This window comes from Hemitrygon akajei, chromosome 1 (genome assembly GCF_048418815.1).
Source record: "Hemitrygon akajei chromosome 1, sHemAka1.3, whole genome shotgun sequence".
Classification (NCBI taxonomy): domain Eukaryota; kingdom Metazoa; phylum Chordata; class Chondrichthyes; order Myliobatiformes; family Dasyatidae; genus Hemitrygon; species Hemitrygon akajei.
Window position 1 is genome coordinate 87,779,945 of NC_133124.1, and position 27,997 is coordinate 87,807,941.

The 27,997-nt window shown below is 41.4% G+C and overlaps 1 protein-coding gene and 1 long non-coding RNA gene across 15 annotated transcripts in view; one reads left to right on the top strand and one right to left on the bottom strand.

The window, feature by feature from the left end:
* The window catches only part of LOC140728571 (receptor-type tyrosine-protein phosphatase mu-like), a 994,862-nt gene that overhangs the window by 66,709 nt on the left and 900,156 nt on the right, over nucleotides 1-27,997 (bottom strand). For all 14 annotated transcript variants that reach the window (XM_073047511.1, XM_073047621.1, XM_073047608.1 and 11 more), the window contains one exon: nucleotides 370-467. In XM_073047511.1, the coding sequence (XP_072903612.1) occupies nucleotides 370-467 (98 nt within the window). The remainder of the gene's footprint in view (nucleotides 1-369; nucleotides 468-27,997) is intronic.
* LOC140728653 (uncharacterized) lies at nucleotides 7-27,997 on the top strand. The gene is made up of 3 exons (XR_012099143.1): nucleotides 7-63; nucleotides 15,903-16,117; nucleotides 26,962-27,997. It is a non-coding gene; the product is annotated as an uncharacterized lncRNA (long non-coding RNA).

Here is a 27,997-nt window from a genome sequence, read left to right on the forward strand (position 1 = left end):
TATCAGCTAGACTGGATAAAGACAGCAGATTCCATGGCTGAACAACACCATCGTCCCTGGTAGGTGAGTTCCCAACACAATCTGATGGTTTCTTGGGCGCCATTACTGAGACAGAGCTAACTTTAAAAAAAGTATTGAATTATTTGAAAGATGAGATTTGAACTCATGCCAGTTGTACTCCATGGTCAAACGTTCATGATCAGAGCTCAGGCCTAGAACCAAGGACTTGTTGATACTGAAACTTGCCTAACATTTAGGAAGCAAAACTCACATATGATCAGTGAAAGGAATCATTCTGCCCCATCCTGTGAAAATGAAGCCATGACAAGTCTCTCAAAGATGATTCATTTCACTTCTGGGCACACTCACCCTTCCAACCTCCACCAGGTTTGTCACCATGACAATAGAAGCAGAATTTTCTTGCCAAATCATCCTCCAGAAATCATAGGCTGTTTCTTGCATCGGTCCTGCACACAGATTAAAAGTTTCCAGGCATCAGTATATGAGAAAGTAAAACATTCAGATAGAAACTTATTCTGAACTTTTATTCTATATTCTGAATAACTTAAAATAGCAACTAAGACAGCAATATCACTCACTGGCTAATTTCCAGCCTCTGAAGTGATTAAACTTGCACTGTGAATGATTTTAGAAGGAAAAGTTAATATATGAATATTCAAAAATAATAATTAGAATCAGGAGTTGATACATGGCTCCTTAAGCCTATTCTACCATTTAATCAATTCAAACAGACATAATTATAACCGCAATTCCATATTTCTATCAAATTGCAATAACCTTTATGCTTGTGTATTACGTATTGATCAACCTTTGCCTTAAAAATATTCAAAGATTCTGCTTCCATCTCTCTTTGTGAGAAAGGGTTCCAAAGACCCAGAGCCCTCTCTCATCTATAATTTGTAATGCTAGTTCTAGACTCTCCTACAAGATGAACCATCCTCTGTACATTCATCCTTTCCAGATCCATCAGGATCTTGTATGCTCCTTAACTCTGCTATCATTCTTCAAAACATCTGCATATATAGCTTTTTCTTACAAAACACCCTGTTATTTCAGTGGTGTCTGTGGTAAACCTTCTCTAAACTGCTCCCAGTGCATCAACACCCTTCCTTAAGCAAGATCAGTAGGATCAGTAAGAAAGAAAGAAAGTGATTACCAGGAAATGGCTGAGCAAAGAGACTCTTACAGTCCTGGAATGGATAGAAATAGTTCAAGAAACTTATGTTATGGAACGATTGACTTTCTCTCTGAGACATACCACTAAAAAATTTGAAAGATACTGGGAAAATTGGACATTTAATTTGAACCTGAAATGACTTCTTCACTGTACATTTATTTGGTTTGAAGAACTTTGTTTTATTTCTTCCTATGAGGGAACCTGCAGAATGGACTTTAAAGTCATGGATCTTAAGGTCCCCTGAGACTTTGAAGGACAATTATGGACATAAACAGCTTTGATACAACAACGTAACCCATTTCTCTATTCATTTTTTCTATTATATGATACGGATTTTACTTCACCTATGATGACCTTGTCTGTCTGCTTTTATCCTGTTTATCCTGTTATTGGCAAAACAACAAAAATAAAGTTTAAAAAAAAAGATCAGTAGAGATATGGTCTCATTACTGCGCCAACATAACTGAAGCATAATAGCCCTACTTTGGCATGTAATTCCTCGAGCAATAAACAAAGATAAACATATAGAACATAGAAATATACAGCACAGGAACAGACCCTTTGGCCCATGATTTCCGCACCGGACACAATTCCAACCTCAGACTGAACTTCTGCATTCACTCTGTTCCCTGCATATTCCTGTGTCTATCTGAAAGCCTCCATCATGTCTACTTCCACCATACCCCTGGCAGCCCATTCCAACCACCACCCTTTGTGTAAAAACAACTTGACCCACACATCATCTTTAAACTACCACCTCACCTTTTATACATGTCTTCCATAATTTAACATTTCTACCTTTGGAGACATACTTTCACTGTCTAACCTCTCAAAGGCTCTCACCATTGTATAAACTTCTATCAGTTTCCAACACTCCTGATAAACAGCACAAGTTTGTCCATATTTTGTTAGCATTTCACTGCACTTAAATGCAAGCCTTCCGCAAATCATTCAGTAGGATACATAAATTTCTAGGCCTGTACTTACTGGAATTTAGAAGAATAAGGGTGGGAGGGAATCTCACTGAAACCTAATTTATATTGAAAGGTAAATTGAATGTAGAAAGGATGTGTCTAATAGTGGGAGAGTCTGGGACCAGAGGGCACAGCCTCAGAATAGAAGGACATCCCTTTAGAACGGAGATGAGGAATTTTTTTTTAGCCAGAGGGTGGCAAATTTGTGGAATTCATTGACACAGACGGCAGTGGAGGCCAAGTTATTGAGAATATTAAAAGCAAAAGCTTACAGGTTCTTGATTAGTAAGGGCATCAAAGGATACAGGGAGAAGGCAGGAGAATGAAGCTGAGGGGGAAAAGAATCAGTCTGAATTGAATGGTTGGCAGACTTGATGGACTGAATGGCTTAATTCTGCTCCCATGACTTATGATCTAAACAGTCTAGTTCTTGTAATTTTGCATTCCAATGAAAATTGAACCGTATTTAAAGACTTATATCAAAATATAGTATTTATTAATTGATCCCCAGATCTGCACGTATGTTTAAGGATGAAGAATTACAAATGGGGCATAGACCAGGGATAGTTGGTCACAGGATTAAAAGGGAGATGAGGGAAGATTATCCCTCCAGAAGTATTTGGAGGTCTGGAAATGAAAATGAAAGTTGGAGGATCAAGTGGAAAATGGAATCAGGCAGGTTTGTTCTCTCTCAGCTATCATCATCATGATAGAAGGAACGGCCTTCTTGAGTGCTGCAAATTTTCTATTATCCTATGGCCATGCTTGATCACTTTTCACCTTAAAAGACAAAAACTTTCCCATCAAATCATTAAATAAATTTGATACATAAAATATTCACATTGATAAAGAAAAAATGATGTTGCTATTCTATGCCTTTGTTCTGAATTTGTCATTCTATTAAGGAGCTATGTGTCTGAGCAAGGATCTAAAAGCTTACCACTTATGTTTGGCCATGGCACTGGAGATACTGTTGCCAACTACAGTAGGTATAAATTCAGGGACAATGCAGTTTTACGGAGGAAATCACAAATGGAGCAAACCTAAAGGCACAATATTATGGAACCTTCATTTTATGAGTTTCATCTATTCTCCATCAATATTTCCCTCTCTATTACATATATATGAGAGGGCCAAAAAGTTATAGAAAGAGTAGATCAATTGCATTGCTGCATTAAATACAGAATTATTCAATAGTAGAGTCTCTGAGACCGCTGTAAAGCATGGGCTCCTCAAAGAACTCCTACTTGTGGTTCTACACTGCTGTGATTTGCCTTGATCTAAAGCCTTCAATCCAACTTCCCGCTACCCCAATTAAAGCAGGTCTGTACTAACCTTTGATACCACCAAGTGGAACCTGGAGGTACCACATGATCCGTATCACAGCACTATCCATGGAAACATTTGAATTCTGTTGAACTCCATAAAATCAAAGTTCTGAAGCTCTTTCTCTTTCCACAATATTGTACCATTTTGTGCGGGTTCGATGTCTCTCCAGAGCACTCATTAGCAGCTTGTCTTTGCTGTTTGATCCCAAAACTGGTTACACTGAAGTAAACTTAATCTTTGGTGCCTTGCTTTCTATTGAAGCATACTACCTCTTGAAATATTAATGCTTTACTTTCTGCCCAGAATTGATGGAAATGAATGGTTTTGAAAGCATTTTTCCTTTAATGTTGCACTTAATAAGTATTACAAAAATAACATGTTAATCAGTTCCACCGAGGCTGTTTGTGAAATTACTTTCATACTGTTATCTTTAACAAGTTCTTTGATTTTTTAATATTAAAAAACTGATTGATTCAATCTCTTTGTGATGCATTTTCTGCATTCCTTCATTAGTATTCATCACCTCTGTTATTTTAGCATAAGATAGACATTAAAGTAATCTCCATTCCTTTGTTCTGTTTCTTGGCAGCCATTCCTGCTTATTGTTGACTTGCAAAGCTGTTTTCCTTGGAAGCAATTCCACATCATGTAGGGTCAGTGGTGAACCAGGCTATTCTGTTTATTTTGGCACTTGGATTTCAGAAGGTTTCCAGCGCTCTAATACCTGAACAGCACTCTGAATATCATTCCCCTTGCATATACAATACAGATAATAATGTAAGGTTCCACACCGGTAGTTGGCAGTCGTGCCTGCGAGAAGGTTGCAAGTTCAAGCCTTGGACTGGGACATGCAATTGACTGCTGTTGACTGTGAAAGCAGCAGCATACCACACTGATAAAGGTGCCATCACGCAGTTAAAGGGCCGAGGCACCTCCAAATGTGTTTCCAAAGGCCCTTAAAGTTTAATAAGCTGACTAAACAGGAATAGCGGATACTTCTCTTAATTAAAGAGTAAGACTGCACAGAAACAGGCTTCTCAGTCTAACAGTCTGTACGTTCTCCCTGTGACTGCGAGGGTTTCCTTCGGGTACTCTGGTGTCCTTCCACAGTCCAAAGACGTACCGCGGTGTTGGCAGGTTAAATGACCATTGTAAGTTGTCCTGTGATTCAGCTCTCATTTAAATTGGGGTATTGCTGGGCAGCATGCCTCAAAAGTCTCGAAGAGCCTATTCCATGTTGTGTCTCAATAAATAAATGTTATTAAACTGGAAAGAGTGCAGGATGTTGTCAGGACTTCTGGTTGTTCGGGCCAGGAAATTACTCCTTGGAATGCAGGAGGCTGAGGGGTTATTTTATGGAGGATAATAAAATCATGAGGATGTTGATAGGGTAAATGCACTCAAGACTTTTTCCAAGGTTGGGGAATCAAGAACGATAGGGCAAAGGTTTAAAATGAGGGGGGAGGATTTAAAGGAAGTTGATGGGATTTTATTTTACATAAAGGGTGGGATGAGCCAGCTGACAGAGAAAGTGGTTGTGTCACCTACAAAAACAACTTTTAAAAGACATTTGGACAAGTATGTGGATTGGTAAGTTTGAGAAGATTAGGGGCCAAACGCTGGTAAATAAAACTAACTTGGATAGGACATTTTGGACAGCATGGACCGACCCATTTGGGCTAAAGGGTCTGTTTCCTTGTTGTATGACTATATGTACACACAAAACTCTGAATATAAAGGAAAGGTCACTGGGGCCTTTATTACATTTATAAATTCAGTTATAAAACAGGAGAGACTTATCGATTCAACACAAACAAAATGCAGGAGGAACACAGCAGGCCAGGCAGCATCTATAGGAAAAAACGTACGGCCAAGTTTTCGGGCCAAGGTCCTTCAGCAGGACCGGGAAAAAAAGATGAGAAGTGATTTCTCCAGTCCTGCCGAAGGGTTTTGGCCTGCAACATCAACTGTACTTTTTTCCATAGATGCTGCCTGACCTGCTGAGCTGTTCCAGCATTTTGTGTGTGCTGCTTGGATTTCCAGCATCTGCAGATTTTCTCTTATTTGAGACTACCTATTTATTTGCATCTTGCAAAAATGGTAACATTCTGCATTCATCTGCACTAAACATGAACAAGGTCAATTGATACAAGAAATACCAATGGGTTGCAACTTGCCCTACATTACAGAAAACTAGACATGACAATTACAGCGAGGGGAATGCCAGGAGAATTGACTCTCATGAAGTAGAATATCTGATGATCAGGGCAGCACTTGTATTCCAAGCTCAGCAGGCAAACATTCACCATTCACCTTTAATTATTTTAAACCCTGCAAGCATTTTGGAGTTGAGGAATAAATTGTCCCTGTATCATTTATATTCACTTTCCATCTCCAGATTTGTGACTCCAATAGTTGACTTTACATATGCAAATTGACTACATTTATATTATGAAGTGCTGGTAGTTTTACCCTAATTAAGAACTATTTTGTTTAAATTGCTTTCAGGAAACAAATTATGCCACAGTGCATTACTTGTTAAATGTCATGCATGCCTGATTTCATACATTTCCCGGGGATACATAACAACAATCTATAGTAAATTACACTAATGACTACCATATGCGCTCCTGCTCAATAAGAAAGCAACACTTGCATTTATACAGCGCCTTTAACAAACTAAGTTCTTTGCAATTAAGCAAAAGGTTTTGAAGTGTAATTACTATTGTAATATTGGAAATGCCTCAGCATTAACTGCAAGGAAATCATGGCGACCTGCTTTAATGGGGCTGATTGAATTAAGTATTTGTCTAGATTCTGCAAAGAACACTCTTGCTCTTTTTCCGACAGTGCTGTGGGTCATTTTGCATTCACCTGGGAAAGCAGATAGTACTTTGATTTCACAGCATCACTGATGGAGCAGCGCGGCTTCCGCCCTGCATCAGAGTGTTAGTAAGGATAAGTGAGTAGCTTCTGAGCTGTACCATGGTAGATAAACGGCATTGACAATGTGCCCCTATGGGTAGTTACTGTGTATAGCACTGGCAATCAGCATCTTACGGCCTTGTGAAGAGCCGCAACATCGGTGGTGAGGACCAAGAAGGGTGAGGGTCAAGGAATACGCTTTGAGTCAGTGATCTGAACATTATTCAGGGATTTATTTTTTGAGTCTGAATGAATATGCCACAGTTGTCATTGACTTCATCAAGACCTGTGTGAATGCATGAATGACTTTGAGAACATACTGGACATACTCAAACCAAAAGTTGTGAATGAACCAGGGGATTCTTAGTTCACTAAGGGTTAAATCTGTGCCATTCAAGACCAGTGATCCAGAGCCATACAAGAAGTCCACAGGAGGCTGAAGATACCAACTCAGTGTTTCAGTTTATTCTCCTCTGCCATCAGATTTATGAATGGACAATGAACCCATGAACACTGCGTTAGTATTTTTTCTCCTCTCTTTTTGCACTACTTCTTTAACTGAAATTTTCTTTTTTTATACAAACTTCTGATTGTAATTTATAGTTTTTATTATGTATTGTAATGTATTGCTGCCACAAAACAACATATTGCCTGACATATGCCAGTGATATTAAACCTGAATCTGAGTCAGTTCAGATTTAACATGTTAAAGATACTATGTAAATGTAAGCACTTACAGTAACAGGATCAAGTCAGCCTGTTTTTTTCCTGAAAGGCACCTGGGTTACTATCAGCCACTGTTTTGAGCAGCTCTTCATAATGGATGTCCATCTGTTTCCATGTTGATGCCAAATAGCCTCTCCCAAGCCACAAATGTGACTTTCAACCAGTTATTTTGTGACTTTCAAATAACTTCTGCCATTTAACTAATGGCTAAAGTGTCAGTGAGGGCTTTGTACTTTGTCCTTGTTTAGTCTATATTGGATACCCACTCTCTGATATTAATAAAAGTTCCAGAATTTTAGGGCACCATGGTAGTGTAGCAGTTAGCATGATATTATTACAGCACAAAGAACCAGGCTCAACTCTGCTGCTGTCTCTAAGAAGTTTGTATGTTTTCCCCATGACTGCATAATCCCATAATCCAAAGAGGTAAGGATTAGTAGGTTAATTGGTCAGATATGTGTAATTGGGTGGTACAGGATGATTGGGCCAAAGGGACTGTTACCAGACTGTATCTCCAAATAAATTAATAAACAAAATAAAATATATTTGCCATGCCCAAGCCGATGATTTTCAGCAATGGGAAATGCTTGGTATGTTGTGGCCCAACTTTAAGAAACTTATAAGGAATAGAGATATAGAAGCATCATTGATTTTGTTAAATATACAAAGGGAAATATTTTACACAATAACTTCTGGAACTTTTCTGCTGTCCACTTTTGCTTACTTTTTTATCAACTGGTTTTCTGGCATAAAAAATAGATTTTTTGAATTGCTGTTATATAGCACTGTTAAAAAACGGACAGCAGCTATATATAAAAAAATCTATCACTGGATTTGTACTGAGATTTTATGAACATGGCTGAACATAAGCAGATTTGCAACTCAGTCAGCTCCATACTGAATTACATCTGGAAACTTGCCTGGTATTTATCAGTCCAAGTGTTCCTGGCAGTGGTGGGATGCCTGAGATCCCCATGCACCAACCTGCTGAGCCCACAGTAATGTGTGGATTCCATAGCATGCTCTTTATAAATCTCATTTTGTGCCAGGACCAGTACAAACACCACCAGTGGGATACAAAAAAAAAGTTTGTCACCTGGCCAAAAGATATCAATCTTTTGTTAATGCCCCTGAACTTTAGGAACGTTCAGCAATTATTCAAAACTAAACAATAATTACAATTTAAAAAACACTAAAAACAGTATGTAAAATAATCACAACTCGCCTTTCTCCATCACATCCATTCTTCTCCATTTAAGTGACTGGGTTTACTGTTCCTGCACAGGACTAATTTGATTCAGGTTTAGAACAAATTCTGGGAATTGCGAGAAGTTGCCAATCTGATGCTGGACTTGGACAAGCCCCTCAGCAGACTGCAAGCAGCACAGCCCCAGCGAACCCCTATCACCAAGTCTGGGACTCTCCATTCAGCATGCTTGCCATGCTCGAAAGGCTTTCTGTCAATGGAGGTAGGGAAATGCCAGAAATATCTTGTGGCTCTGCTAGCATTTGTCAGGAACAACATCCCTCTGTACGTGCCACTGCAGAGCCTGCCTGAGCCAACACAACTGGTTGTCCCTGCAGTCAATTTGATTATCGGTGACCTGTCATGCTGCGTCATAATATCTTCACCTTTGCAAGTAGGTTAAATGCTTGTGAGGATATTGGCCACTGGTTATAGCCCCATAACTCCAGTGAAACAGTGTATGTTGAGTACAACTAGTGGCCAATATTCTCTTATGTATAAGACACCAGTGTTCAAAAGGAGACACAAGAGATTGCAGATGCTGGAATCTGGAGCAACAAACAATCTACTGGAGGAGATCCATCTTGATGTGGGTTTTCGACCTGAAGTGTTTTCTTCCTCCCACAAATGCTGCTCAGCCCACTGAGTTCCTCCAGTAGATTGCTTGTTACTAGTTCTCAAAGATGGATTTCATCTATTTGAAACCAGAAGTATGTGAACAGACTCCCTCCCGCCGTCTGGGAAAAGGCTCCGAAGCATTCGGGTTCTCACAACCAAACTATGTAACAGTTTCTTCCCCCAAGCTATCAGACTCCTCAATACCCGAAGCCTGGACTGACACCTTGCCCTACTGTCCTGTTTATTATTTATTGTAATGCCTGCACTGTTTTTGTGCACTTTATGCAGTCCTGTGTAGGTCTGTAGTCTAGTGTAGCTTTCTCTGTGTTGTTTTTTTTATTACGTAGTTCAGTCTAGTTTTTTGTACTGTGTCATGTAAACCATGGTCCTGAAAAATGTCTCATTTTTACTATGCACTGTACCAGCAGTTATGGTCGAAATGACAATAAAAGTTGACTTGACATGACTTGATAATAGATACAGTACAGAGGCAGCTCTTGTGGCCACTGAGAACGTATTAACTATCAACCATTCATTTACCATGCATTACTCTCATGTTTTATTCTGCCCACATTCTCATTAACTCCAGCCAGATTCTACCCTTCATCTACACAATAGAGCAATTTATATTTTCCAATTAACTTACCAACTGCATTTTAGCAATGATCGATTGACTTTATCCAATTTTCAATTTTGAGTAAACTGATACTGAGATTAAATACTATGAGCCTGCACTAATGAAGAAAAGCACCGCACATCACATTTTATCTTACAATGATCTATCTGGAACACTAAACTGTTCAAAGAGCAATGCTATCAAGAGGTAGATTGGGGGAGGGTCGGGCAAATACATGCACCTAGTTTGTAGAAATTGGCAGAATAGTTTGAGAAAGTGGTTATAACAAAATCATGGAACATTGGTCTCTAGGTAGAGAGTGCAAGAGCAGGAATGTCTGGATGAACCTTTGTAAAACACAGGTTTAGCCACATCCAGGAAGTTGAGTCCATTTCTAGGCAATTCTCTTGGGAAGGATGTAAATGCTTTGAAAAGAATGTGGTAGAGATGATTCCAGGGATTAAGGGCTTTAAAGATGTGGATGGACTAGAAAAACTGGGATTGTTTCCCTTGGAACAAAAGAACAAAATTCAAGATGCTGCTGGAACTCAGCAACTGTGGAGGGAAATGGACATTCCTCCAGAGCTGAAGAAGTTTTGATAAAGGTGTTTAAAAACATAAAGAGTTAGGAATAGAGAGAAACGCCTTCCATTTGTAGAAGGATTAGCAACCGAGGGACATAGATGGAAAGTGACAGCAAAATAAACAAGATGGCATCTATCATTAAAGACCCTCATCATCCCTGCCCTGCCCTCTTCTCATTACTAACATCAGGGAGAATATACAAGAGCCTGAACATCCACACTCAAGTTGAGTGGTTGAGCTGTGATGTCCATCAATGTCATGGCTCAGATTTAGTTGTTTCTGTTGGGTTTTTAGGGATGGTTTTGGGGCAGAGAGGGAAGTTAGGGGTCAGGTTAGGGTTTGGATTTGGGGATGTGAGAGCGTTTTAGACATCATGTGTAGTAATGAAGAGTCTGGGCACAGTTTGAGTCCAGGTTGAAGTGCTCCATTTTGCCTTTGTTCAAAGTTCAAAGTAAATTTATTATCAAAGTACATATGTATCACCATATACAACACTGAGATTTCTTTTCTTTTGGGCATTCATAGTAAATACAAAGAAACACAATAGAATCAAGGAAAGACCACACCCAAGATGGACAAACAAATAATGTGCAAAAGACAACAAACTGTGCAAATACAAAAAAAATAAATAAATAGATAAGCAATAGACATCAAGAACATGAGGTGAAGAGTCCTTGAAAGTTCGTCATAGGTTGTGGGAAAAGTTCAGTATTGGAAGTTATCCTTTCTGGTTCAAGAGCCTGATGGATGAGGAGTAATAACTCTTCCTGAATCTGACGGTTTGAGTCCTGGGGCTCCTGTTCCTCCTTCCTGATGGCAGCAGCAAAAAGAAAGGATGATCTGGGTTTTAGGAACAGCTTCTTCTCCTTTGCCATCGGATTTCTGAACGGTCCATAAACCCATAAAACACAGTATTTTGCTCTCTTTTTATGCTATTTATCTATCTATCTAATATATATTCTTATCATAATTCACAGTAATAGCCATGTATTGCACTGTACTGCTGCTGCAAAAACAACTATTTCTTGCCCTATGTCAGTGGTATTAAACCTGACTCTGAATTCTGAAAGAATCTACAAGGACCCATGCATGTGGTTGGTGAACTGGACCAGTCCGATTGCTCTTACATTAAGTAAAGCATTATAACATGTTCAGTTCTCATTGATTTGCTTCTGTTTAGTTTTTCATTTGATTCTCACCTATATGGACCAGTATGAAGAAGGTCTCTAATACCAAACTGGTACTGGATCAGGCTTTATATAGTGTGGCTATTTTCTGTCTTAGACATAAAGCACAGATGTTCACCTCTGCCTGCATTATTTGTTTCCCTAGTTCTCGATAACAATCCCCAAGGTATTGCAAATTCCCACTACTGCTGCCTGAAGAGAAAATTTGATTGAAATCATTTTGGTTAACATGACTAATAGATGTATAAATAATGTCTCTGTTAAATAGTGGATGGAGAGCTTTCAAACATTGATAGCCACCATAGCTACAAGAAGCAATTTACTCATAAAATAATCGCTTAAAGGGTGATTTTGTTTGCTCTGAAGCTTATGCTAATGTTGCAAGTCAGATGTGCACCCTTGTGATTGACTCTGAGCTGCCTTCTCTATTTAGGGGTAATTGAGGATGCACAATACATGCTGGTATCTGCATCCTGCACACAGAAAAAGGACAGCATCAGAACAATACAAACAGAAATTAATAAACATGCATCCGAGAACTGGCTTACATGTGCTTTGTTGTGACTTACACCTATGTTGCAACCCAGCTCAGACTAATGGACATATCATCAAAAATGCTGTCAAATTTGGGTATTAACAGCTGGTGGTTCAAACCATGTGTCAACTTGTCAGCTTTTTATAACAGTAACAGTGAGGGTAGAAGTCATCAGTCTGTCAGAAGGTTGAAACTGAAGACCCTTTGAACCAGTCCTTTCGACTACCATTCACTGTGCACAAATTTCAGGCAGCAAAACTTCAAAATGAGTTGAAGGTTTCTGAGAATTTGGTACAGATATGCTTGCTCAATTTTTGCCGACAAAGAAGTCTATATGACAAGCGAGCTATTAATATGCAGTTTTAAAAGCTTTTAACACCCTTCAAAGGAATTATAGTAGGCATGTTCAGATGAAGATTTATTTTCATCTGAAGCAGAGCAAACTTGTAGGGTAAGAATGCATCTTTTGTTTGAGTACTCCTAATGATTCACTCTAGAATTGATGGTGCAGAAACAAAATGCCCATTAGGGTTAAGCAGCTGATAATGTACTGTGCTGCTGCAGGAAAACAAATTTTCCTGCATTTCTATCCTGGGAATGTGTGTACATGACAATAAACTGGAACTTGAACTTTTACTTGATTTAAAAGCTACTGAGATTACTTTCATGGTTCTTCTTCATTTTCTACTCTAGGTAATTTCTTGGAAAGTCTTTTTTCTACCTATTGAAAACTTTCTTTTCTCACCCTTTGTGCCCTTATTCATTGTTGGTAGTCAGGCACAGCACCCCCTTTAACTGGTCCTGTAGTTCTAGGAGAAGAGCCAACAACTGTGATTGATGTATTTAAGTGCATCAGATCAAAGGCAGACACCCTGTTTAATTAAACCAACAACTTCATTGTCTTGTGGATTCACAATGTCTAGGACCATGACCATAGGACATCAGACAGAATTGGGCCATTTCATTCAGCTCACCGAATTTGCTCCACCATTCCATCATGGCTGATTTAAGTTCTTTCTCAACCCCATTCTCTTGCCTTAAAAATACACATAGAAATGAACATGAAAATAAAATACCAAAAGATGTTAGTGAAAAACAATCACAAACAAGAGAAAATCTGTAGATGCTGGAAATCCAAGTAACACACACAAAACGCTGGAGGAACTCAGCAGACCAGGCAGCATCTATGGAAAAGAATGCAGTTCAATGTTTTGGGCCAAGACCCTTCAGCAGGGCTGGAGAGAAAAAGATGAGGAGCAGATTTAAAAGGTGGGGGGAGAGGAGGGAAAAACACAAGGTGATAGGTGAAACTGTGAGGGGCAGGGGTGAAGTAAAGAGCTGGGAAGTTGATCGATGAAAGAGATAGAGGGCTGGAGAAGGGGGAATCTAATAGGAGAGGACAGAAGGCCACGGAAGAAAAGAAAAGAGGGGAGGAGCACCAAAAGGAGGTGATAGGGAGGCAAGGAGATAAGGTGAGAGATGGGCAAGTGATGGAGAATGGTGAAGGGACGGGCTTTACCAGAAAGTTGAGAAATCGATGTTCATGCCATCAAGTTGGAGGCTACCCATACGGAATACAGTTGGCCCTCCTTATCCTCGAATTCCGCATGTGTGAATTCAACCAACCGCAAATCGCGAAAACCTGGAAGTGCTCTTCCAGGACTTGTTGTTCGAGCATGTACAGACTTTTTTTTGTCATTATTCCCTAAACAATGCAGTATAACAACTATTTTACATAGCATTTACATTGTATTAGGTATTATAAGTAATCTAGAGATGATTTAAAGTATACGGGAGGATGTGCGTGGGTTATCGTGGATCGGGATTGAAAAAATCGGAAGTTCTCTTATTAAGTAAGTCAGAACAGGTACATCTGGTATTATTTAGCATCAGTTAATCAAATGTTTGTCTTAGTATATAGTATATATTTTACCTTTCTATGCATATAAAACACTTAAGAACGTATGTTTCAGCGCCAGGCTCGGGAACGGAAGTTCTCGTATTCCATCGAGTGACAGGTCGCTCCCGAGTGCACTCTCCACCGTGCCGGGTTGATATGGAGGATCAAAAACCCAAAACCCAATAGTTAAACCACCAATTATAATTAAGAGCCTTTCTCACTTTATCCTTTAAAATTGTTTCGATCGCTGACCAACATAACCTAACGCTTTTCCAATGACCGATAGTGTTTCACCTCTTTCCGATCAGTTTATTATTTCCACTTTATTTTCAATCGTTATCATGATTATTTTCGTGAACAGAAACACCGCGGATTCAGAGTTCTGCCGCCAGGTCGTAAGGTCCACCACACTGAGACAGGTTAAATAAGGTCTGGGGTTCGGCAGGGTCCTAAGATCCACCGCATTGAGACAGGTTGAATAAGGAACTTGAGCATCCGCGAATTTTGGTATCCGCGAGGGGTCCTGGAACCAATCCCTTGTGGATAAGAAGGGCCAACTGTATATGGAAGTTTATCTCTTTTGGCTTTGAAACTAACCATAAGTATTTCAATTTGATCTTCATTTAATTTTAGGAAATTGGTTGTTGTTCCTCCAACCTGACTGTGGCCTCCTGTATATCGGTGAGACCTGATGTATATTGGGAGACCACTCCGCTGAGCACCTATGCTCTGTCTGTCTGAAGAAGCTGCATCTCCCAGTGGCCATCCATTTTAATTCCACTTCCCATTCCCATTCCGATATGTCAATCCATGGCCTCCTCCACTGTCACGATGAGGCCACACTTAGGTTGGACGAACAGCACCTTACATTCTGCCTGGGTAGCCTCCAACTGATGGCATGAACATCGTTTTCTCGAACTTCCAGTAATGACCCCCCCTCCCACTTCACCATTCCCCCATTCCCATCACCTTTTCCCTTGCTTACCTTACCTCCTTGCCTGCCCCTTGCCTCCCGTCTGGTGCTCCTCCCCTCTTTCTCCCCTCTTTTTCTTTCTTCCATGGCCTTCTGTCCTCTTCTACTAGATTTTCCCCTTCTCCAACCCTGTATCTCTTTCACCAATCAACTTCCTGGCTCCTTACTTCACTCCTTCCCCTCCTGGTTTCACCTATCACCTTGTGTTTCTCTCTCTCTGCCCCCCCACCTTTTAAATCTATTCCTCAGCTTTTTTTCTCCACTTCTGCTGAAGGATCTTGGCCCGAAACGTCAACTGCATTCTTTTCCATAGATGCTGCTTGGCCTGTTGAGTTCCTCCAGCATTTTGTGTGTGTTGCATAGTTAAAAAAGCAAGATTAAATAAATAGGATTTCTGCTGGTGTTTAAAAGTGCCAAATGAGTCTGCATCCCTTATATTGTTAGGTATTGAATTCCATAGTTTAGCAGCATAGTTCAAAAAAGCTGACCTAAAATTTAATTTTTGAGGGAGATTGTTTAAATCTAAGGGACTGACAGTAGAGGACTTGAGAGCTTGAGAAAGATTATAAAATGAAAGTGATTCTGTGATGTACAGTACTCTTTCCCAGACCATTTAGATCGTTAAGGACAAGTGAAAGAATGTTTAAATCAATTTTAAAAGATACAGAAAGACAATGCAGAATAGCTAGGATGAGAGTCATATGCTCCCTAATCCTGGTTTTAGTTAAAAGTCTAGCAGCAGTGTTCTGAAGTAGTTTGTCAACAGATTGCTTTGCAATCTCAGTAAAAAAGTGTATTGCAGTAATCTAGTCTATTCGATACAAAGGTGGGAATTAGTTTTTTAGCATCATTATGTGACAGAACTAACATACCTTTGCAATATTTCTTAAGTGTAGAAATGCTGCTCTGGTATTGTTTATGTGGGATTTAAAATTCAAATCTGGATCAAGGATACCATCCAGGCTTGTTACTTCTGATTTTACAAGGGGTGGGTGGGGGGGGGGGCATGTTCCTAAGTTTATCAAGAAGTTATCTCTTTTGGCTTTGAAACTAACCAAAAGTATTTCAGTTTATCTTCATTTAATTTTAGAAAATTATTGCTCATCCATTTGTCTACTGCAACCATACCAGAAATTAGAGAAGATAGAGTGTTATCATCATCAGACTCAATCGAGATGTACAATTATGTGTCATCTACATAACCGTGGAAATCAAGTTTATGCTCTCCAATGATGTCTTCTATGGGGAGCATGTATAAGGAGAAGAGGAGGGGACTAAGACAGCTTTCCTGAACAACACCAAAAGGTACGTTATATCTCTTAGAAAACTGGTCTCCAAGAGAAACCAAAAAAAATTTTCTCTAAGGTATATGAGCAAAACCAATTAAGGACGTTACCAGAGAGGCCAACCCAGTTCTCAAGGTTGTGGTTGGCTGTGTGGAAGGCAGCACTTAGATCTTGAAAATTTAGTACTGAGATTCTGTTGGCATCAGTGCTGAGCGTAAGGTTGGTGACAATTTTGGTAAGGGCTCTCTTTGTACTGTGGTTTACTCTTAAATCTGACTGAAACATTTCTGGAATACGGTTCTTATTCAGAAAGTTGTTGGGTTGAAAATTATTTTCACAAGAACCTTGCTCAGGAAGGAAAGATTTGATATAGGCCTGTAGTTAGAGCAACACACACAAAATGTTGGAGGAACTTTGCAGGTCAGGCAGTATCAATGGAAATGAATAAACATTCAACATTTATTCTATCAAGTTTTGGCTTTTTAAATAGGGGTTATGACAGTCACAATTCTGAAGGCATCTGGAAAACTTCCAGTTTCAAGGGATATGTAAATAATTTTCCTAACAGAATTGGAAACACTTTCAAAAGAGTCTTTAAAAGTTGTGGTAGGGACAAGATTATGACAACAAGTAGACTGTTATCTCTTTGTTACAAACTTAGAGAATTCTGAATGGGAAAGACTTGTAAATTTTGACCTGGTTACTGTCTTTTTATGAAGTTAGCTAGAGAGGTTAACAGGATAGGACCTAATGCAGGCAAATGGTACTAACTGAGATGGGCATCTTGGTCAGCCTGAATGAGCTGGGCCGAAGGGCCTGTTTCTGTGCTGTATTACTCCATGAATTTGACTACATTATTTAATGATATGATTCTCAATGCTCTCAGTGATAAAGATTCCATAGTTTGACACCACCTTAGTGAAGAAACAGAATACTCGGAAACTAGAGAAACAAATAAAGCAGGAAGAGTTGAACTCCTGAGCCTTGTGCCTTACAGAGCAAATAATTGCACTATACAAGCCTGCTTCAGTCTCTCCTCTGTCACTGTGATGCAGATCCACCATCTGAAGGCTGTGATCTCTGGTACTAGACTCTAGGCTGTGGAGAACACCTCCAAATCTAATTGCCTAGTCTGTTAGAATTTACACTGCAACTCATAAGACCATAAGGTATAGGAGCAGAATTAGGCCATCAGCCCATCAAGTCCACGCTGCCATTTCATTATGGCTGATCCCAGATCCCACTCAACCCCATACATCTGCCCTCTCACCGTATCCCTTAATGCTGCGACCAATCAGTGATCTCACAACTTCCGCCTTGAATACACACAAGGATTTGACCTCCACCACAGTCTGTAGTAGAGCATTCCACAGGTTCACCACTCTTTGGCTGAAAAAGTTCCTCTTTACTCCTGTTCTAAAAGGCCACCCCTCAATTTTGAGGCTGTGCCCTCCAGTTCTGGATACTCCCACCATAGGAAATATCCTCTCCATATCCATTGTATCTAGTCCTTTCAACATTTGGTAGTTTTCAATAAGATACCCCTGCATTCTTCTAAATTCCAGTGAGTACAGGCTCAAAGCTGCCAAACGCTCTTCATATGTTAACCTCTTCATTCCCAAAAACATCCTCAGGAACTTCCTCTGGACTCTGTCCAATGACGGCACATCCTTTCTGAGATATGGGGCCCAAAACTGTTGACAATACTCCAAGTGCAGCCTGACTAGTGTCTTGTAAAATATCAGCATTATCTTCTTGTTTTTATATTCTATTTCCAAGAGTCTTCTTTATCACAGACTCAACCTATAAATTAACCTTCTAGGGGTCTTGCACAAGGACTCCTAAGTCCATTTGCGTCTCAGATGTTTGAATTTTCTTCCCTTATAGATAATAGTCTGCACTATTGTTCCTTTTACCAAAATGCATTATCATACATTTCCCAATACTGCATTCCATCTGCCACTTTATTGCCCATTCTTCCAATTTGGCTAAGTCCTGCTTCAATCACATTGCTTCCTCAGCACTACCTGCCCCTCCATTTATTGTATCATCTGGAAATTTTGCCAGAGAACCATCAATTCCATTATCTAAATCATTGACAATCAATGTGAAAAGCAACAGTCCCCACCACTGAGCACATCTTTCCCTCTCTACCCCTCTCCGCTTTTCACAGGGATTGTTCCCTCCGCAACTGCCTGGTCCACACGTCCCTCCCCACAGATCTCCCACCTGGTACTTATCCCTGCAAGCGTAAGTGCAACACCTGTCCCTACACCTCCTTTCTTACCACCATTCAGGGCCCCAAACAGGTGAGGCAACACTTCACTTGTGAGTCTGTTGGGGTCATCTATTGCAGTCAGTGCTCCGGGTGCGGCCTCCTCTACATCGGTGAGACCCGACGCAGATTGGGGGACTGCTTCGTCAAGCACCTCTGCTCCATCCGCCACAGCAGACAGGATCTCCCGGTTGCCGCCCATTTCAACTCTGCTTCACATTTCCATTTGGATATGTCCATTCATGGCCTCCTCTACTGCCATGATGAGGCCAAACTCAGGCTGGAGGAACAACACCTCATATACCATCTGGGTAGTCTCCAGCCCCTTGGTATGAATATCCAATTCTCCAACTTCCGCTAATTCCCTCCCTCTCCCTTCCACCATCCCAGTTTCACTCTGCCTCCTCCAGCTGCCTATCACCTCTCTCATGATTCTGCCTTCTTTCCCCTTACATTCCTTCTTCACCTTTCCTGCCTATCCCCTCCCCCACCCCTTGATCTTTCCTCTGATTGGTTTTTCACCTGGCACCTAACAGCCTTCTCCTTCCCACCCTCCCCCCACCTTCTTTATAGGGCCCCTGCCCCCTCCCTCTTCAGTCCTGATGAAGGGTCTCGGCCCAAAACATTGACTGCTTGTTTCCACGGATGATGTCCGACCTGCTGAGTTTCTCCAGTATGTTGTATGTGTTGCTTTGACCCCAGCAACTACAGCGCAATTTATAGGCCCAATACTGACCCCTGTGGAACAATACTAGTTACCGGACGCCAACCAGAAAAGGCCACCTTTAATCTCATTCGCTGCCTCCTGCCTGTCAGCCATTCCTCTATCCATACCAGTATATTTCCTGTAACATGATCGGAGTTTATCTTGTTAAGCAGCCTCATGTGAGGCACTTTATCAAATGCCTTCTGAAAATCTAAATAAATTACATCTCCTGCCTCTCCTTTATCCACCTAGCTTGTTACATCTTTTAAGAATTCCAACAGATTTCTCAGGCAAGACTTCCCTTTACAGAAACCATGCTGAATTTTATCATTTGTCTCCAAGTACACCTTAATAATGGACTCCAACACTTTCCCAACCATTGAGGTTAGGCCTTTAATTTCCTTTCTTTTGTTTTCCTCCCTTCTTGAAGAGTGGAGTGACATTCGCAATCTTCCAAAACCTCCAGGACCATGCCAGAATCAAGTGATTCTTGAAAAAATCATGACCAATGCATCTGTTACCTCTTCAGCAACCTCTCTCAGGACTCTGAGATATAATCCATCTGGTCCAGGTGACTTATCCAACTTAAGACCTTTCATTTTGCCTCGTACTTTTTCCTTTGTAATATCAATGCCACTCACTCCTGCTACCTGACACTCACGGATCCTGGCATACAGCTAGTGTCTTCCACAGTAAAGACTGAATCAAAGTACTTATTAAGTTCATGTACCATTTCTTTGTCCCCCACTACTACCTCACCAGCATCATTTTCCAATGGTCAAATACCAACTCTCACCTCCCTTTTATTCTCTATATAACTGAAAAATATTTTAGTATTCTGCTTTATATTATCAACTAGTTCGTCCTCATAGTTAACCTTTTCCCTGCTTATAGCTTTTTTAGTTGCCGTCTGTTGGATTTTAAAAGCTCCCCAATCATCCAACTTTTGCTACATTTTATGCCCTTTCCTTGCTTTTATGTAGTCCTTAACTTCCCTTGTCAGCCATGGTTGCCTAGTCCTGTCATGTGAGAACAACTTCTTTTGTGGGACATATCTAATATGCGCCTTGTGAACCATTCCCAGCTCCGCTCCCTGCTCTGCCATTATCCCCACCAGTATCCTCCTGTGGCCCTCCAATCCACTGGGCAAGCTCTTCTCTCATGCCTCTGAAATTCCCTTTATTCCATTGCGATACTTATACATGTGACTTATGCTTCACCCTCTCAAATTGCAGTACAAATTCCCACATATTATGATCACTGCCTCTAAGGGTTCCTTTACATTAAGCTCCCTAATAAGATCTCAGATATTACACAACACCCAATCTAAGATACCCTTTCCCCAAGCAGGCGCAAGCTCAACTTGCTATAAGAAGCCATCTCTTTGGCATTCAACAAATCCCCTCTCTTGTGATCCAACACCAACTTGATTTTCCCAGTCCCCTTGCATACTGACGTCCCGCATTACAATTGTGACATTACCCTTATTACATGCCCTTTCCAGCTCCCTTTGCAATCTCAGCCCACATCTTGGTTACTACTTGGAAGCCTGTATATGATTCCCATAATTTTTTTTACCCTTGCAGTTTCTTAACTCCACCAACAGATTCAACATTCTCTGATCCTATGTCACCTCTTTCTAAAGATGTAGACAGACAGACAGACATACTTTATTGATCCCGAGGGAAATAGGGTTTTGTTACAGTCGCACCAACCAAGAATAGTGTAGAAATATAGCAATATAAAACAATAAATAATTAAATAATAATAAGTAAATAATGTCAAGTGGAAATTAGTCCAGGACCAGCCTACTGGCTCAGGGTGTCTGACACTCCGAGGGAGGAGTTGTAAAGTTTGATGGCCACAGGCAGGAATAATTCCATCTCTTACCAACAGAGCCACACCACAGCCCCTGCATTCCTGCCGTCCTTGTAATACATGTATATATATCCTTTGATGTTAAACTCCTATGACCTTCTTTCAGCCACGACTCAGTGATGCCCACAACGTCATATCGACCAATCTCTAATTGCGCCACGAGTTCGTCCACCTTATTCCGAATACTACGTATACTTAAATACAGCACCTCCAGTCCTTGATTCTTCACCCTTATGAATTTTGCCTCTGTGGAACAACTTAACTCTTTGCTCTGTCTGCAGTTGCACCCAATCATTGGCTTGTCCTTCCTTATATTCATAATTACATATTACATCATCTGCTTGTAAACCTGTTGGCTCATCCTCAGCTCTATCAACCTGGTTCCCATCCCCCTGCTGTACTAGTTTAAACCACTCCCAACAGCTCATGTTGCACTCTGGGGTGGTATACTGCTGCAATAATAATTGAGGGACTTCCTTCACAATCTGGCCCCTCTGTCTCCAGTAGGAGAAGAACCCTTCACTGTGGTCCTTCCCCACTGGGCTCTTGCGGTGACTGCGCCAAGCTTTGGTGCTTCCCTTAGCAAATACTCCTGCAGCCTGGAATGCTCCATGCACATCTCGACCAGTCGGCAGACCAACGAGTTTCAGACAGACAAAAGAGCATCTTTCACTCATCTACCAGCAGCATCTGATGTTTCCAGGTGTGTCCTTCAGAACAGAGTGTTCTCTGTCATGCAATTGCTCAGCATGAACTGCGACACAGGCCCTTTCATCCTTCTCCACAGCCTCTTTGCAAACCCACAGTCTGCAAAGAGGGAAGCTCCTATCTCTTCCCCACGAGCCGTCCCACAGGCAGCAGACGGTGGGAGTGATGCTGCAGGCTTGCAGGGCAGATCTGATGGGAAGGGCCCCTCTCACTGCCAGCCAGGCAAGGTCTTGGTGTCTGTTGCGATGAGGCATTCTGCCAAATGGTCTGGGCACTCAGCTTAGGACACTATCCCCCATGTGTCCAGCGAGTCTTTCTGCAGTATCTGCAGGATGTTCCATGCTGACCACTGCTTGATGGACTTGAGGTCAAAGGTGTTGGTCTGAAGGAACTTTTCCATGAAAGACAGCTAGTGCCGCAACATCCAGCTGGCTGCGACGTTGCACAGCATCAGGGCCATCTGCAACACCAGGACAGATAGAACTTTGGCACTTGCTACTTGGTTGCCCACGTCTTCACATTCCACTCACAGCCTGATGCAGCCTCCCGTGAAAGTGGTCATCAGGGTGAGGGTGACATTGGGTATGTTTTTGCCCCCATTGTCCAGGGAATTGTGCGTTGTGATCTGTTTGACCCGCTCCATCATGGATCTCTGGATGATCAGTTCGGGAGATTTGCAAGCTGGAGGAGTGGGGGATGGGCCACTCCTGTGTCGGGTACAGCAGCCCTGAGTGTGCCTCACCCCTGATGATCAGGTTCTTCCCAATTATTGATAAGGAGCGCTGTCTCCACAGTTTCTGTTCTATCTTCGAAGTCTGATCCAGCCAATTCTAGTTGCACATCTTGGCCCCTCTGAACTGGGTCCCCAGAACCTCCATGTACAAAGGGCACTGGATCGATCGGGCCAGTTACTGAAGAGTGTGGCTTCGCTCTTCATGTGGTTAACTCTGGACTCAAACTGGTCACAGAATCTGATCAGTCTGCAAACTGACCTCAGATCCAAGCAGAAGAAGGTGACACTGTCCATGTCCAGGGAGGTTTTCACTTGGGTCCCTCAATTGCCTGGCAGAGCCACCCCTCTGATGCTCTCATCTTCCTTGTCTTGTGGAGGGACGTGGGGTTTATCGGCTGAGGGAGGTGGGAACTTGAGGTGGCTGGCCTTTCCTCAGGCGTAGGCTGCCCACGGCCTCTGCATGGATGGTGGGTGTGTTAGTGTTTGTCTGGGCATTCTCAGTGACAGCTCTCCCTCTTACTGCCTGTGTGTGGGTGCCAGCACGTTTTGGGCAGGCTTTATAGAGGCGGTTTGTCTCTCCTCACAGGTTGTAGCATTTACTTCCCTGCCACTCCTTTGTCTGGTGCCCTTCCAGTCTGCAGTTGACTGGATTGGGCTGCAACGTGATCAGACATGGCAGTTATGTCACAGTCTGGGTTGACTGGAATATACCACGTAACTGTGGTTCCCTCCGATAGTGAAGTCTGAAGGAGGGTGGATGATGAAGCCAGTCGAATTCACCCTCAGCTTGACCTTCAGCCGGCGTTTGCTTGTCCAGTTCACGAACATATCTTTTGAAGTCTACGAAGTTTCCTGCTCATTCGCCGTAACACGCAAGGAAGGTGAGAATATCCACAGCAGGCACAGGTGGGGTAAACATGTGCATAGTGATCAAATCCTGCAGGAACTTCTGCCATCCTGTCATGTGCTTGAATGCGACATTGAAAAAGCCATTACCAGTGAAGTCTTGAGCACAGTAGACATCGTTCACATCCAACTTGCAGCATTCAAATAGCACCTTCCGAATGAAGAGATCCTATTTGAGGGATTTCCCTCCTTGAGGATCCTTCACTTGGCCCCAGTGGTGTTTTGGATCCCAGCTCCTCCAATCGATGCAGTTATTGCTGGAAAGGTGCATTAGACTAGTTTCCCAAACAGCATGAGAATCCACCCCTACGTCAGTAGGTTAAGCTCTTACCAGCCTCTTGATCGCAATGAGTCTCTTGTCCATCCTCAGTTTTGGCATCCTGAGCGATCCACCATGATACTGCACTTGATCTTAGCCAGAAAGCAGAGTGCAAATTGTTGTGTTTCCCCCATCTCTCTGCTGGTTGAAATTTTCTCTTGTTTTTGACTCCTTCTCAACTAACAGGAGGCCTGTTAGTTAGCAGGCCTGTCTGTAGTGAGATGCTGAAGATGTTCTATAGGTCAGTTGTGGAGAGCGCCCTCTTCCTTGTGGTGGCGTGTTGGGGAGGAAGCATTAAGAAGAGGGACGCCTCACGTCTTAATAAGCTGGTAAGGAAGGCGGGCTCTGTCGTGGGCAAAGTACTGGAGAGTTTAACATCGGTAGCTGAGCGAAGGGCACTGAGTAGGCTACGGTCAATTATGGATAACTCTGAACATCCTCTACATAGCACCATCCAGAGACAGAGAAGCAGTTTCAGCGACAGGTTACTATCGATGCAATGCTCCTCAGACAGGATGAAGAGGTCAATACTCCCCAATGCCATTAGGCTTTACAATTCTACCGCCAGGACTTAAGAACTTTTTAAAAGCTATTATTAATGCTTTTTGAGATAGTGATTTAGATGCATATCATATTTTTTACTGAGTTAAGTATTGTATGTAATTAGTTTTGCTACAACAAGTGTATGGGACATTGGAAAAAAGTTGAATTTCCCCATGGGGATGAATAAAGTATCTATCTATCTATCTACCTATCTATCAATTGCCCCATTTGTTCATGCCAGCTCCCAGCACAGTCCCACGCCATCTCCTATTTTCCCTGTGCAAATTATTCTTTCACACTCCTTTCAACTGATTCATTTTCAACCTACCTTACACCAAAGGGTGGTTTGCATTAAGCAATCAACATGACTTGGGGATATGGTAGAAAACCCTCACAGTCACAGGGAAAGTGTGAAATTTCCAAGCAGCCAGAGCCTTTGGGGCAGGTTCATTAACTGCTGCTTCACCAGGTCACATTTAAACTTCTCCCCACTTACCAGGTTACGACAAAGGCTAACATAATTATTTTAAGTTACTGTATGTACTGTACAATATACAAAGTACTTTTCTTCTTCAGTTCATGTCTCCATTAGACATGGGAGCAGAATTAGGCCATTCAGCCCATCAAGTCTGCTTCGCCATGGGGAATTGTAACACTTGCTTCCAGAGCTTATGCAGTTATGAGTTGGCATTCACAAGTTCCATGGTGCTTTTTCTTAAGGAGCACAATTTACTTAACAGTTGTTTTAGAAACACATTGACAGAACCAATAAAACATCTGTTTGCTGAGGCAGGTAGACATGCTCTTAGGATCTGTGCTAATGAGATGAGTCTGTTGTCTCAATAAAACACTCTCATTAACTACCTCGGAATAGCAAAACTGATCTCAAGGGTCTCCCCATGGGGTTTCCAGTGAGAAAGTAATCTGAGAAAAACAGCATTCATCTATGGTACAGAGAAGCAGGTGCCTGAGAGACATCAAGATATCTTTTCCCGCTGTTAATCCATGTCAGAAACTCTACAGCTATGTTAAGGATTGCATTTATGCTCAGACTGAGCTTGTTTTGCTTGAAAGCTATGTGGGACTAACTAACTGTGCAAGTAGCGGACAGGAATGAGAACTAGGGGTGGACTGCTAATTTCCTTCAGGGTCCCACTCCCCTACTCTTCTGGTGAGCTGAAGTACTTACATCCATTTAATCCGTGAGCCTTGTTAAAATACAGCTTTGAGGTTAAAAAAAAAATTGAAAGTAACATGGGTTGATGAAGTTTATCCTGGCTTTGGACTTCTAATAGTGTGGTATGGGCTCAAGGGGAATTTCAGAACTGAAGGAGCTCATAGATATTTGATTAGTATTTACTACAGAGTTCACGTTATCCATTTGAACCAGTAATTTTGGTGGGATAATTTTTTCCAGGGTTCTAATATTTCAATTAATTTATTGATGTAAGTGGGGAAACAATGGTGGCCATTTCTCCCCTCCTTGAAGAGCACATGAGGTTTGAACAGTCAGACCTACAGTAAATTTGTACCACAGGCCAGCTAGCTAATAAATGGAACTATTGGGTCACTTTATCTTACCAGATCTCTTAAAAAGTGCTAATATCTATTGTACTCATGTTCAGGTTCTGTATATAGTGCTTTGCCTGGCCATCTGCCTGATGTGGTGTGGTCAGGCAGCATCTTTGAAGGAAATGAATAGTTGACTTTTTGGGCCGAGAAGAATCTTGGCCCAAAACATGAACTGTTTATTTCCCTCCATAGATGCTGCCTGACCTGCTGAATTGCTCCAGTATGTTGTGGTATGTTACTCAAGATTTCCAGCATCTGCAGAATCTCTTGTCTGTGTGTCTGGTGTAATGCTCTTCTCTGGATAAAGCTTCCAGAAGGTAAACCTTCTCAAATATACAAAGTACTTCATACACTAACATATTCTCTTTCTCAATGACCAAAGAGCAAATCAGGGTCTACAGTTTTTTGCCACTTACCCCTACACTAACTCTGGGCTTGGAGGCATTCTTAATTTCTATCATTTCATCAGTGGAGGCTGTGCTTTCACCCAAGCCTTGAAATTCCCTCCCTAATCTTTGTTACCTTTTCCCTCTTCACCTTTGTCGTTGTTTAAAATCATACCCTTGACTGGGCGTTTGGTTGGCAGGTCTAATATTACTTTATGTGGTGTCTTGCCAAATTTTATTTGATGAAACATCTGTGACATCCCTGGGGATACCTTAACCAGATTACAAAGGTGCATACTGCTGCTGAATACACGAATTTGTCCATGTGCTCATCTTTGCTTATGACCATTTGGCACCTTGCAATGGCTTCAGGGTCTCATTATAAACTAAAAGCTGTTTTGATATCAGCAAATAGCTTGAGATAAGTTTGCTTATGAGATCACTGGTTGAAAGAGCAAGGTGACTTGGATGATAGAAAAAGTCATTTCAACAATATATTTTAAGCAATGCAGGCCCTTGGAGAAATATTCATGTAATAAGTGGCCCCACTAACAATGCAGCACACTGGAATGCCAGGCTGGAAACATTTCTCTGAATCCTGAGGTGAGCACGCTGCTGACAGTGGTCAGTTTGCAACCTGAATACAGCTGTGAACTTGAGAAATCTGTATTACCAAAACACATACGTATATACATAATATAAGCATTACGGTATCATTATTGTGTGGCAGAGATAAAAGGGATGGAAGCATTCGATATGTTATTTTGTTTCTAACAGAAATAACACCTTGATCACAGATTAGAGATTGATTTCATCTTGCTATTGTCTTGCAAACAGGTACCAGACAGAAAGTCAGCCCAGGGGATTTTAATAAATCCTAACATATCGCAGAGATGGCAACACACTAATGAACAGGTAATTATGTAACTCCCTAGTTTATTAAAACCAGATTGCAAGTCTATTACCACTGATTACATTTGCCAATTTCAGCTATATTCATTTACATTTGTGCACAGGACTTTGGGTAGCAGGAACTCAATAAAAAATTGTGAAACAATTGAGTGGAACTCTGGGGAAATTCTGTGCTATGGTTTCAGTGAACTGATGAAGTTCAAAGAGAAAGCATGACAGGTCACAGAGTGCCCTAAGTATTGGTCTGGCTCTCATGTTCCAGTTGCTGATCTACCTGCTGTGCATTACTGCTCCTTGTACTCCTGTTTGAAACTTACCACTTACTCTTTCTCATCAACCCCACACCCCGAGCCTGCATATGACAAAAGCTGTGGAGTTTCTGCATCTAATTTATTATCGATACTGTGACAAGGCTTCAACTGAATTCACCATGTCAGCATCACTCTGTCAGAGTTATTCCAAGTAACACTGACTGGACTTGGATTTATTGCAGAATGATACTATAGCTGAACTCAGATTAATAAAGTGAGAAATTAATGTTTGACAGATTTAGTGCAGTGATGCTTTGCTTTGATTTGGATATAGTACAGAGAGAGTGACGTTGTGGTTTAACTCAGAATTATTAGTTTAACACCGCAGCCTAACTATGACTTATTACAGAATAATGGTGAGGATGAACTTAAATCTATTGTAGTGGGAACCCGTGACTATATAGAGATTTATGAGATAGTGATACTGTGGGACAATTCAATTAATTACTAGTGACCATTGGGACTAAGAGTTAATGCCTGAATTTTGCAGCTAAATGTTAGGATTTCTGTAGAAAACCATGAATTTCCATATCTGTGTGGAAGTACACACAGTGGTCAACGATCCATTGCTGTTTTCCCAAATACACTCCAATGCTGTACACCTCCTGGTGCCCAGTGAAATAGCAGGAATTACACAGATTCACTGTCCC